The sequence below is a fragment of the Mytilus californianus genome, unplaced genomic scaffold, assembly GCF_021869535.1.
Source record: "Mytilus californianus isolate M0D057914Y unplaced genomic scaffold, xbMytCali1.0.p SCAF_8, whole genome shotgun sequence".
NCBI lineage: Eukaryota > Metazoa > Mollusca > Bivalvia > Mytilida > Mytilidae > Mytilus > Mytilus californianus.
The window spans coordinates 111,635,121-111,648,140 of NW_026262734.1; the positions used below are offsets into that span (position 1 = coordinate 111,635,121).

The window sequence follows — 13,020 nt, forward strand, 5'->3', positions numbered from 1 at the left end:
AATACACAAGGTATTAATCAAAAACTAGTCAAGGATAAAGAGAAATCATGACAGCATTGAAGTGTTAAAATTACATAACTTACAGGTAAAGTGTCTCAGGGAAAATATATTACTTTTTGTGTTTGTCAAACTTTAATAGCTGTGATTATGACATGAAAATTCTAAAGTAAAATGAAATAATAAAACTAGTTGAACATATAGCTTGCTAACTTTTTTTGTAAAAAAGTTTTCTCATGACTGTTTGCAAATGTTTGTTTTGATGTTATAACTTTTAAATAATTCTATCAATTTAAGTTATTTTTTACATATATTTTTTGGCAAGTGAATAATAAATGAATATCATCTTCTAATATAATGCAAACTTTTACAACGCCTGCCTTTTTCCATTGAAAAGGTGATTCTCAAATTAATTTTCTAAAATCAAAATTGTTTATACTTACTGCATTTAACATTGTTTAACAAATGTTTAAGATTATCTTTAGGACTTATTCTAAATAAAATTTAGGCAATTCATTATTTCTCTATTGAATAAATACATGTATATTCAAAGTATTCATTACAGAAAAATTTGATAATTTTTTTATTGTCGTATAAACATATTACAATTTAATCAAGTTTCTGACAAAAAAAAAAACCCAAAACAAACATTATAATGCAAAGAAATAACAATTCTATAAGAAATCAAAACACATGGAAAAAAGTTATTAGGTTTCTGCCCTCAGTTCTAATGACTTTCTTTTATAAAGGAGCCAATATTTTAAACGTGTTCCATGTTATAGAGGTTTAGCATTTCTTTTACTTTTTGTTCTTGGTTAAGATTTTATTCATAAGATTCAAGATTTTATTCATAAACTGGACAGAGACATTATTATAAGAAGGTAAACAATTTTCAAATAGATTATCTCAAAGTTGTTATGTTAATTTTACAAACAATTCTATCCTTTATAGGAATTTTTATTCACCATTTTCTATTTCTAAATTATGACCACTAATTCTTTACTTAGTGAAGCATTTGAGTTTACTGTTTTCATCATAAGTTTTTATTTTATTTTCAAAAATATTCTTATTTTTTTTTTTTAAATCATTTTTAATCAAGGGCTTTACAGAATCTAATTCATTCAAGTCCCTGCAATTATTAACTTTATCTAAAAGGCCTGAGTTGAGTGAAATATTCTTTGCAAATGTATACCAAGAATATGTATCATGCATATGCCAGTCCTGCTGTTTCGACAATATAATACACAGAACAAAAAGTGATTTAATTAATAGACCATAAAAATATCACAATCTATATAGAAGTGAACTTTATATTTTCAGGAAACAAATTTTGCCTGTTAACTGACAAAATTAGCCAAACTGAAGATAACATATTTGATAAGTTTACAATTGTTTCAAAAAGCAAGACAGTTTTTTCTTTAAATAATTTCTTTGTAAGTCTCTTTAGTTATTTTTCATGTAAAACTCGTTTTGAGATTTGAAAAATATCAAAGATAAACAAAAATAGTTTATTCCTATACCATATAATGATATTTGTAGTTTTCCTGAATAATAATCATGATAATAGATTGTACAACTTTGTTAACAAAATTTATTATAAAAGGATTGATATTCATTCATATTGATAATTTAAATTTGTGAATAAACTGACTTGTTAAATTGCTTGCTTCATGGTTCCTTTAAACATATCATTTGCATGATTATAAGTTATAATTAATAATAATTCATTTAATTATGCAAACGAACAATAGAATACCATGTACATCATGTACAATAACCTTTTTTTTTCTGAAAATATAATCATTTAAAGGATTCTCTCTTTTGTTTTCAAATGCTAGTCAATAACTTATATTTGAATTTTTGTCATTTCTACTAAAGATTCTTTCCAAGAAGAAATTAAAAGAATAAGAAGCAAAAAAACAAATAAAAAATAATAACATAAAAAAATAAAAACATTAGAAAAAAAAGAAAATATGTAAATTTAAAGACAGAAAAATCAACAAATGATATGAATTAACAAAGACTAAAACAAACATTCTATTCTACATTTTCAAGAAAAGGTGAAATGTCAATTTGAGAAGAAACCTGATTTACCTGCACAGGTTAATTTTAATGAAACATACAAGCTGAAAACTTCAACCCTGATTGATTTCAACAGGTAACATAATTAGATAAAACATCAACCTATGTTTTATGACCCCAATAAATGGCCAACATCTCAAGATTGAATACCCCAATAAATGGCCACCATTTGATGGTGACCATACAAGAGGGTGGACATAACTAAGAGGAAGTCACAGGTTGTACTGTACTGTGTTAGTGAGGACTAGAAATACTGCATCAGTGAAGACCAGAAAGGCAATCATGACATGGTAATAATTTGAGCATCAATCATACCAATGATTGACATAAAAAGGATATTAAACTTCAGACTTTTGAAATTTGATGTTCTGACCTAAACTGGTACATTGACAGTGCATCATACGAAATGTTCAACATAAGTATATAAAAAAATTAAAGCAATATCATGTTTCAGAACTTTACATTTGTTTTTAAAAAGCACATTTTCCTAATACCGTATGTTGACTTGACAATGGCAAAGCATGGGACCAGAGACAGATACATATAATCTGTGTATATATACAAAGCACAATTGAGTTTTAAGAGTTCATTCCATGTTTGTTTCTTCAAATTGTATAAAAAAAAAATACTTTGAAATGAACACTTGATAAAGGTATCAGTGATATTTTTTAGCGTTTCGGAAGAATTTTGATGCATAACTAAGTTTCACACCGGGAAAACATGTACTTGTTAACAACGTAGTTCTGTTGTTTTTTCTCACTTAAAAACTTTTTTAATACCTTTTAAAATTTATGATAAAACCACTTTTTAATACGTATTTCTTTTTGACTAAATTAATTAGATGCAAACAGGTGCATCATACTCCATGTACTCCCAGTACTGTTTATTGAAAGTCTTGGTATGAGCAATATACAATACCCCCTAGTATACTGAAATCGACATTGAAAGTACGGGAATTGCATTCAGTACATGATACCGTTCTTAACTTCTACCCATTTTTTTGCTCCATTTTCAAAACATGTAAAAAATCAGTTCAAATTTCTGGAATCAATGAAGTAATTGAATCCGATTGGCTAAGCTAAAATGAGTGAGGAATGGATTTTCCACTGTCTATTTTGTTAATCAGTCAGGGGTACTACTTATACAAGTGATTTCAGAATCACATCTTTAAGTGATTTTGGCTTTGAAAAATTGAAAATTTTCACAAAAATAGACACAGACTATTTAAAATCACTGAAACAAGTAATTTGAGAAGTAAAAATGTAATCACTTCAATAAGTGTTTATAACATTTTCTTGATATTTTTCCAACAAGCTGGATTTTTTTATTGGTTAAAAGACAAGGATTCCATTTAAAAAACAACTACATACATGCAGAAATTATCTTTTGCTTGATGAGCCTGTCAGTGTTTACAGTTTATTTAAATATGCATAAACTGGAATAATTTTTAGATCAGGACATAACCTTGAAGTAGGTCATTCTAACTCTGAAGAAGACCAATCAGTTTACTTAAAATTGTTGACATTTGTCTGATTGTAAGAGTAGTTAATGAATACAGTCGAACCTCATTGTGTCGAAAACTCGGATGAGTCAAAGTAATTTCTCTGTCCCGGTAAAATTCCTGTTTGATCAATGCATAATTACCTCTGATGAGTCGAACTCGGTTGATTCGAATACTCTGTTAAGTTGAGTAAATTTTATAGTCCTGTCGAAATAAAATTAATGTAAATTGACCCCGATGTCTCGAAGTTGGAAAGTAAGAATTTTCGAAAGATGCAGGCCTAATGATAAAAATTCAAATCGGATGTATTTATTATGTCACCTAATCATTTTCAAAAGAGATTAAAGCTGAGTAAACATACTTGTTTGTATAACAGTTAAAATGGCATGTTTATGAAGACCGCTAATTAACACCTTTGTTGATCGTTCAAGCGGAATGTTAGTGTGTTTAACATTTTTCACCTGAGATAAAAACGAAACGAATTTAAATGACCCAAACCGAGATTAAATGAAACTTTAGATTTAAAACACATTAATTACAATTACAATAAATAAAAGGATTAGGACAATTATAATAAATTTATGATAATGTTATGTAAAGCAGACGACCTCATCAGAGACTGTTCAGAACTTATTTCGTGCCGCGAGGGATTTCATAATTTATAGTGACTGACCTTTGTAAATATTTGTGTACATGTATACTATTGATTTTATTTGTGATCGATTTGTATCTGTACTTGTGTGTTTAATTATTACGAAGTACCAAAATGGAGATTGAATACACAATCATAAAGTGTCATATCGAAAAAAAGGCACACTGTTCATTGTATCTAGTTTACACAAATCTCATACCGTATTTCATGCATTCCAAATTTATGACAACACAATCGACCTTGGATGAGTCGAACCTCGGATGAGTCAAATACTTTGATCAGGTCCCTTGGACTTTGACACAACGAGGTTCCACTGTATCTGATTACAGAAAAATTCCCAAGGTTACTTTTAAAAACTTTAGTGCACTTACTTACTGTCCAAGCGCACTGGTGAAATTAATATACAAGAGAAAGGGATAATTTATCTATGTAAGAAATTTAAGGAAAAATTTGTCAAAATATGGAAATTTAATAGAGTTAGCATTTGAAGATCGAAGGAAACACCAAAATCACTTTAATAGGTGATAACTGAATTTATAAAATCACTGATATAGGTGATAATAAAATCACTTATATAAGTAGTACCCCTGACTGTTAACGCCAAGAATTTATTTTACTAGTCTGTTGGGCATATTGGATGACAAGTTTTGATTGCCAAAGGTTTACATGTTCTAGTCCTGGGCGTCTGGCTAGTGGATTTTTAAACCCATGATACCACAGGATGTTACATGTCTATCCAATCTATTGATTTATGCTGTTTAATCATTTAATCAGGCTAATAGAATTATACCTTTCCTATTGTCAGCTTTTTCTTAAATGTGGTTTTAATGACTGGTTTCCTGTTTTTACTACAACCTATACACTCAATATCATGGACTGTTTCCTCACTAATGTAACGCTGAAGCATTCTCTCTAATGTAAGTGCTCCCTGTCAAGTACAAACAAAAAATATGAATTCTTTTTAATTGCAATAACCAGGACTTAGTTTCTCAAAACAGTTGACCAATGGATAAGAGTTATCCACTGGATAACTTACACTGAGTTCATCATGTTTTATTCAAAGGATAAAAATTTCAAGCAACCCCGTCCTGAAGTATCAGTGGTTTGCCTAAATAAAATAAAAGACATAATATCATAAGAGATAAACTTCAAAATTAATTTCCTTGGAAATTATTCATTGCAGCAATTTGAGAAGATAACTGCATGAAAAAGTGCTGAAATTGCTTCTATGTGTAGCTACCTTACTTTAAGTGCACCCTCCTGGGTGGGTTGTATTTTATTAGTAGAATAGCTTGCTTTGTTTGTTGGTGTTTATCACCACTTTTATGGCTATATCATGGCAATAATTTTTTTATTGGTGAAGGAAGCTGGAGTACATGAAGAGAATGAATGGAATAGACTATAAAACAGAGTACTGTGACCATGAAAATGTCAGCAACCATGATGATATAAAGATTGCATAAATTGTTTATCATAAAAATTAGTTTAAATATCATTTTTGACGTTTAACTGAAAAGCATAAGTGAGATGGGAGGCACTTTTTTTTTTACCTCAACCACCCAAAATAATAAAATTTTCATTTTACTTTCAATTCCCACAAAATTCTAAAGAAAATGCAACCACCCACAATTTAATAATATGAGTGTCTCCTATTCCCCCCCCCCCCCCCCCCCCCCCCCCATGCACTTAAATCTGGAACAGCCCTTTCCTGTTTTCCCTGAAATAGTAAATAATTTACTACCATTGATATGGATGGCAGATTTAATGATAAGCTATCAAACGCATCATATTTGATAGGATTCCTATATCCACACTTCTGACATTCCATCTGACTGGCCAGTAATCCTCTAAAGGGTTGTTCCATTTCTCTGTGAGGTAAAACAGGTAGTAAGCCTTTTGTTCTTGACAAAGCATGTTTCTCAGATTGGTATACAACATCAGAATTCTACAGAAATAATAAAATTACCATCATCAGCATATTCACTTATAAAATAGCTGTGAAATCTCGTTCTCTTGTTCAAAATATTAGTATATCTGTTTATTAATTGTCTGCTTTTAGTAATATAGCTATAAATCATTACTGTAAACCAACTTATTTTCGCGGATACTTTATTTCGCTTTTAGCCCTTCCTAGCCCATTTTGCAGCGATTTAATTTCGCGGTTTACAAATTTGCTTGATGTAGTTAAATGAGGAAAGATTCAAGTTTTACATATTCGTGACGATTATATTCGAGTTATTATTCTACTCGCGAAAGATGTGAAAATAAATCGCTCACGAAAAATTAGTTGGTTTACAGTAAGTCATGAAAATTGTTTTTGGGTGTCCGAAATTTAGAGCAAGTGTAAGCAAAACTTACACTTCATCAAATACTTCTTAAAATCTAGTTTCCTATCATTATTTCCTTGAGAGATTGCAGCTATTAATGAGGTAACTATTGAATTGAGTGGTTCTTTATTTGTTGTTCTTAAAATAGAGTTGTCATGCTTTTAAGTGAATGTTTTACAGAAGCCATCATAATCAGGATGATCTTTATATCAGTGTCACATGACCATAGCTATGTCCCACTTGTCATAAGCATCATACACCTAAGAGCTATTTGTCTGCCATTACTGGACATCACAGAGGTTCCTGTAAAATTTTGACATCACAAGAGAAAATGTCTGACACCACAAAGGAAAAGTGTTTGTTGTATCACCTCAAAAGTTCAAGTGTCACAAATTTTCGGATCAAGTGTTGCAGATTCCCAAATAGCGATAAGGTCTATTCTACACTCCTTTCTACATTTTTGATATCATTGAATGTTACTTTCACAACTTTGCAACTTTTACATTTTTATTTGTCATGAGTAACACGACAGGTGAAACCAGTGGAGCAGGCACTGTTTAACATTCCAGAGCACATAACTTAATCCCAAGTTCCATGTGAGTTGTTGTTTATTTCCCTATGTATTGTTTTGTGGTATGTTGTTGATTCATCATTTTCAGTCATGGTGTTGTTATTCTTTAACTAGTAATTATAAATTCTAATGCAACATCGTTTGTAACGTTCATTTTGATTGGATAACGTCACCAATTTTCAAGCGCAGACGACGTTTGACAGATTTTGAATGTATGATTTGACGTTGTATTCTGTCAGTTTCATTAGAATGGAGATAACAATATTGTATTTTAATCTTCGACGGCATCAATTGTTGATTTGATGGTCTCAAATACCCGTTTACTGGCATTCACAACCATCAAATCACCAATTGATGCCGTCTGAGCTTAAAATACAATACAGTTCTCTCCTAATTGCATGTTCATTTGTACCTTTGTTCTTTTCTCACTAGAACATACATGTACTTTCTTTTCTGACATGTCTGATCTGACTAAAGGACATTCAGGTTCTTAGAAAACTAAGCAAGACAAACCTCCAATGTATCAGTGTCAAAAAGGGAGACAACTCTGGGATATCTAGCAGTATCTTCATCGAGAGTCTGTGTTAATACATGGAACAGTTCATGGGAATCCTAAAATAAAATGCATAAGCCAATTTATGTAAAAGCACAATACATTTTGTTGTACTTGCATACAAGTGACAAAAGATTAATGTGTAGTCAGATACTATGCAGCATCACATGTGTCGGACAGCAAGAGATAAATAATCTTATATCGGGTTATTTTTGTGTCTCGGTTTTGATCGACATTTTAACCTTACAAGGAACAGTCTATTCCTTGCTGTTTCACTGTTTTGTACAATACACTTTAACAGACTATGAAATGTTTTTGTACAGTAATTTTCTTTGTAAAATACCTATTGTAACAGTTCACCTTTTGTCATCTTAGGGGCTTATATGGCTTTTGTTCATTGTTGAAGGCTGCACAGTGACCTATAGTTGCTTATATCCTCATCATTTGGACTCTGGTCAAATGCTATTAGATAGTTGTATTATTGACAATAATACAACATTTAAAAAATTTTATGTACTGAAAATTAGACATGAAAAAATTTCTTATAAATGGTGAGAAAAAATGATTGGACAAATGTTTAATGTCCAGTGGGCAACCTTTAAACAATATTAAGCACAACAACATGCTGTGATGTTATATGATAATCAAACCTGCCTTTCACAAGATCAATAGATTGAAACAGAATCTTGCTAGCTCACAAAAGCAAGGAGAAAGATAAGTCTCTATATAGACATGACCACATCAAGACCGTCTATTCTTACTCCAACATTTTTGTTCTCTTATTCCTAACTGATTAACTGATAGGTGCTAAATAGGAAAGTACAAACCACAAAAACTTAACATTGTCCAATGAAACATGCCGTGGTCAGAAGTAACCTGCCAGAGGGACATGTACACGTTACAATGCTTATACATGTTAAGGTAAATGAGATACAGACTTGACTATGAAAAATTAATATTGATGATCACTGATCCATGAAATAAACTATACATTTTTTTTCACTGTCCCGGAACCATGAAAATGAGGTCAAGGTCAATGGAAATATGACAGATCAAAAATTAATAACACAAGGCATTGATCAGAAAACAAGGTATGAAGCATCCAGGTCTACCTTCATTGACCGTCTGAAATATAAAGCTTACTTTTCATATACATGATATATGCCATCCCTGTCAGATTAGCATCCCTATGTTATGTATGTCTTGCATTCTGCTACTTTTCTTATTCTTTAAATTTAATAAGCATTTAGCAAAGGTGTAAAAATAATAGAACGACAATACTAAATGAGGAAATTAACCTGTTCATCATGGGAGATAACCCATCTTCTATATCTAAGTGCATCCAATACTTTAACAGGACTGTACATGTCATTGTGGGTCTCATTCAATGCTGAAAATAAACAATATTAAATAATTGTATTAACATGGTATAATCAGAGATTTTACAATGTTTATTGTTAAATGAAATATTGAAAAATAATAGCAACAATATCTGCCATGTCTGCATTGAGGATTTTAGACACAAAAGGATCTAATCATGCTAATGCATCTCTTATAACGGTACATGTCATGAGTGTTTTTTTGTCTGATAATTTATGATTTTTAACGAGTATATATATGCTTTATGTTATTTTCTCTCCTATGAATGTCTGCTATATATAGTTTATGAAATAGGATTTCATGAGTCAGTTTAACAACAATTTCATGGGAGAAATCCCGATAAATCAAGAAGGTTGGCATGGGTGTTAGTATTATCTTCTTGTACATGTAACAAATGTACCTGGTGATTAGGTAAATATGACTTGCATTAGACATTCTTAGAGGACCTCCATACTGGTTAGACCAAACAAAATAGGTGTGTTTCCTATTGCATGCCCCACAAAAATAGGATTGGTAGGTATTTCTTTTTTTGCCTGCTTGCATTTTTTTCATTGTTCAATGTTTTTTTTTAATATGAAACTGTCATTGGTATTATGGTTGCATTTCATCAACCGAACTGTGAGCACACTACTTGTCAGTTTTGTATAATCTGGCCATTTGTTTATTATCAATCATGGTCGCAAAGTTGTCTACAAATAGGGCTCATTAGACCCAGACAATTTTGGTACACCCAAAAGGAAGAGCTTTTTTCATCAGCAAAAATTACAAATTGTTTTTTCTGAAAAAAAAGTTTAGGGTTGAAGCATACACACTAGGTATGGTAAGGCGATCAGAACCACAACTGTTTCTTTTTTGCCTTAGTTACTATACCTGACAATGTTTTTTGCCTTAGTTACTATACCTGACAATGTTTTTTGCACAGCGACAGCTAAGGAATCACTACTTTGGTTTTCATGTCGGATAATGAAATCAGAGAGCCATGTTATAACACTGTTACATGATGCCCAGGACTGGAGAATTACATTCAGGAAACAGGTATTGCCTAAATTCTGTAATCCAGCACACACATCTGGAAAAAATAGATACAGGAACTTGTACAAAAATATAAGTTTATTTTGTAAAACAAAACATTTGCAAAAAGAATAATAGTTATAATGAATACCATATTTTTAAACATCCTGGCACTTTAGATTTCTAGAAGGTGAGATTCTCGATTGTTTGTGATTCAACAAAAAAAAAATTGATGTTTTAATTAGTATTATTATCTATGGTCATGATGGTAAAACCCGAGGATTTGTCCCCGTTTCAACCATGTCAACTCCAATATATAATAAAATGCTCCGCAGGGCGCAGCTTGATACGACCGCAGAGGTCGAACCCTGAACAGTTGGAGCAAGTATGGACACAACATTCAAGCTTGATACAGCTTTGCATTTGGATTGTGATTAAATATTTGACACAGCATAGGTTTCTGACACAGAATGAATGTGGTCTAAGAACTTAAAAATTTTAAATTGGACATTCACCTATTATGGTCCAATATCCAAAATCTAAATACATGGTTAGATTCAGCATATCAAAGATCCCCAAGAATTCAATTTTTGATGAAATCAAACAAAGTTTAATTTTGGACTCTTTTGACCTCAATGTGGACAAAGTTGATAACGGGGCCCAAAAATCAAAAATCTAAATACATGGTTAGATTCAGCATATCAAAGAACCCCATATATTCAATTTTTGTTGAAATCAAACAAAGTTTAATTTTGGACCCCGATTTGGACCAACTTGAAAACTGGGCCCATAATCAAAAATCTAAATACATGTTTAGATTCAGCATATCAAAGAACCCTAAGAATTCAATTTTTGTTAAAATCAAACTAAGTTTAATTTTGGACCCTTTGGACCTTAATGTAGACCAATTAGAAAACGGAACCAAAAATTAAGAATCTAAATACACGGTTAGATTCGGCATATCAAAGAACCCCAACAATTCAATTTTTGATGAAATCAAACAAAGTTTTATTTTGGACCCTTTGGACCTCAATGTGGACCAATTTAAAAACGGGGCAAGAAATTTATAAGCAATTTATACGAAGTATCTTCTTTTGCACAATACTGTGCAATTAAATATTTCTTGCTATTGCGCAATACTGTACAATTGACAATTTCTTGCTATTGCCCAATATTGTGCTATTGGAGATTTCTTGCTATTGCGCAATACTGTGCAATTGAAGATTTCTTGCTATTGCGCAATACTGTGCAATTGAAGATTTCTTGCTATTGTGCAATACTGTGCAATTGAAAATTTCTTGCTATTGCACAATACTTATTATATAATTATTTACACATCCTGTTTGGTGTGTATCTCCTACCATATCATTATTATTTGTTTTTAAATATAAATCAGAAATAACCAACTTAAAATGGAAAATTTTAAAAGAAAAAAAAAAGGAAAAAAAGAAAAAAAAGGAAACCCCCCCCCCCCAATTTTTTAAACCCTCTTATGATTCATGACCCCCAAACTCAATCCCAGCCTTCCCTTTGTGGTATGGTACCTTGCAGTACAATTTCAGAGAGATCCATACACTTGAACACAAGTTATTGTCTGGAAACTAGAAAAATGTGTTTTTTGGCCCCTTTTTGGCCCCATATTCCTAAACGTTTCGGGCAATTACCCCCAAACTCAAACCCAGCTTTCCCTTTGTGATATGGAACCTTATAGTACAATTTCAGAAAGATCCATACACTTACACACAAGTTATTGTCCTGAAACTAGAAAAATGCTTGTTTTTTGCCCCTTTTTGGCCCCTAATTCCTAAAATATTGAGGCAATTACCTCGAAAATCAATCCCAGCCTTCCCTTTGTGGTATGGTGCCTTGCAGTACAATTTCAGAGAGATCCATACACTTGAACACAAGTTATTATCTGGAAACTAGAAAAATGCTTATTTTTGGCCCCTTTTTGGCCCCCAATTCCTAAACGTTTCGGCAATTACCCCCAAACTCAATTGCAGCTTTCCCTTTGTGATATGGAACCTTGTAGTACAATTTCAGAAAGATCCATACACTTACACACAAGTTATTGTCATGAAAATAGAAAAATGCTTGTTTTTTTCCCCTTTTTTGGCCCCTAATTCCTAAAATTTTGAGTCAAATACCCCCAAAATCAATCCCAGCATTCCTTTTGTGATATGGAACCTTGTGGTACAATGTCAAAGAGATCCATACACTAACACACAAGTTATGTCTGGAAGTTACAAAAATGCTTATTTTTGGCCCCTTTTTGGCCCCTAATTCCTTTACTGTTGGTACCATAACCCCCAAAATCAATCCCAACCTTCCTTTTGTGGTATTGAACCTTGTGGTAAAATTTCATAGAGATCCATTCACTTAAACTAAAGTTAGAGTGCGAAAACCAATGTGTCTTCGGACGACGCCAGGACGACGACAACGACAACGACGACGCCAACGTCATACCAATATACGACCACAAAAATTTTTTTGCGGTCGTATAAAAATAGATAAACACAATCTAATTATCTGATTGGCCAATCTTCAGTTGTGATGCATGCGTGAAATTATGTATTAACGAAAGATCTGCAAGCCACTATTTCATGTGTCATGTGTTTATTTCTTTGAATTAAGAAGTCAATTTACTACAGGTATATTGATTTTGTAAACTAACATTCTAAGGAAGGAATTGGTAAAAAGTATTAATTACAGACTAAAACAAACATTAGATCTGCTGGAAGCAGCAGGCCAAAGTCTTTCCTCCTGGACAAGTCAACACAAGAAACAGATGTTACAGGCGGTAACTACGTGAATTAAAGTTATATTTGTACATATTCATGCAGTAAAATAAATTAGGAAAAATTGTTGTTGATGTTGAAGGCTTTAAAAGGTGAACATATCATGCATAAAAATAAAAATATGTTAAAACTAAGCCGCAGACCTCTT

General features: G+C 31.8%; 1 protein-coding gene across 2 annotated transcripts in view; it reads right to left on the reverse strand.

The window, feature by feature from the left end:
* The window catches only part of LOC127711598 (ubiquitin carboxyl-terminal hydrolase 30-like), a 37,072-nt gene that overhangs the window by 21,623 nt on the left and 2,429 nt on the right, over nt 1–13,020 (reverse strand). For both annotated transcript variants that reach the window (XR_007986801.1, XM_052217700.1), the window contains exons 2-6: nt 9,965–10,132; nt 8,982–9,073; nt 7,644–7,742; nt 5,974–6,177; nt 5,023–5,160 (exon numbers count right to left, since the gene is read on the reverse strand). Coding sequence is in view for 1 of the 2 variants with exons in the window: in XM_052217700.1 (XP_052073660.1) it covers nt 5,023–5,160; nt 5,974–6,177; nt 7,644–7,742; nt 8,982–9,073; nt 9,965–10,132 (701 nt within the window). In the remaining variant the exon portion in view is untranslated. The remainder of the gene's footprint in view (nt 1–5,022; nt 5,161–5,973; nt 6,178–7,643; nt 7,743–8,981; nt 9,074–9,964; nt 10,133–13,020) is intronic.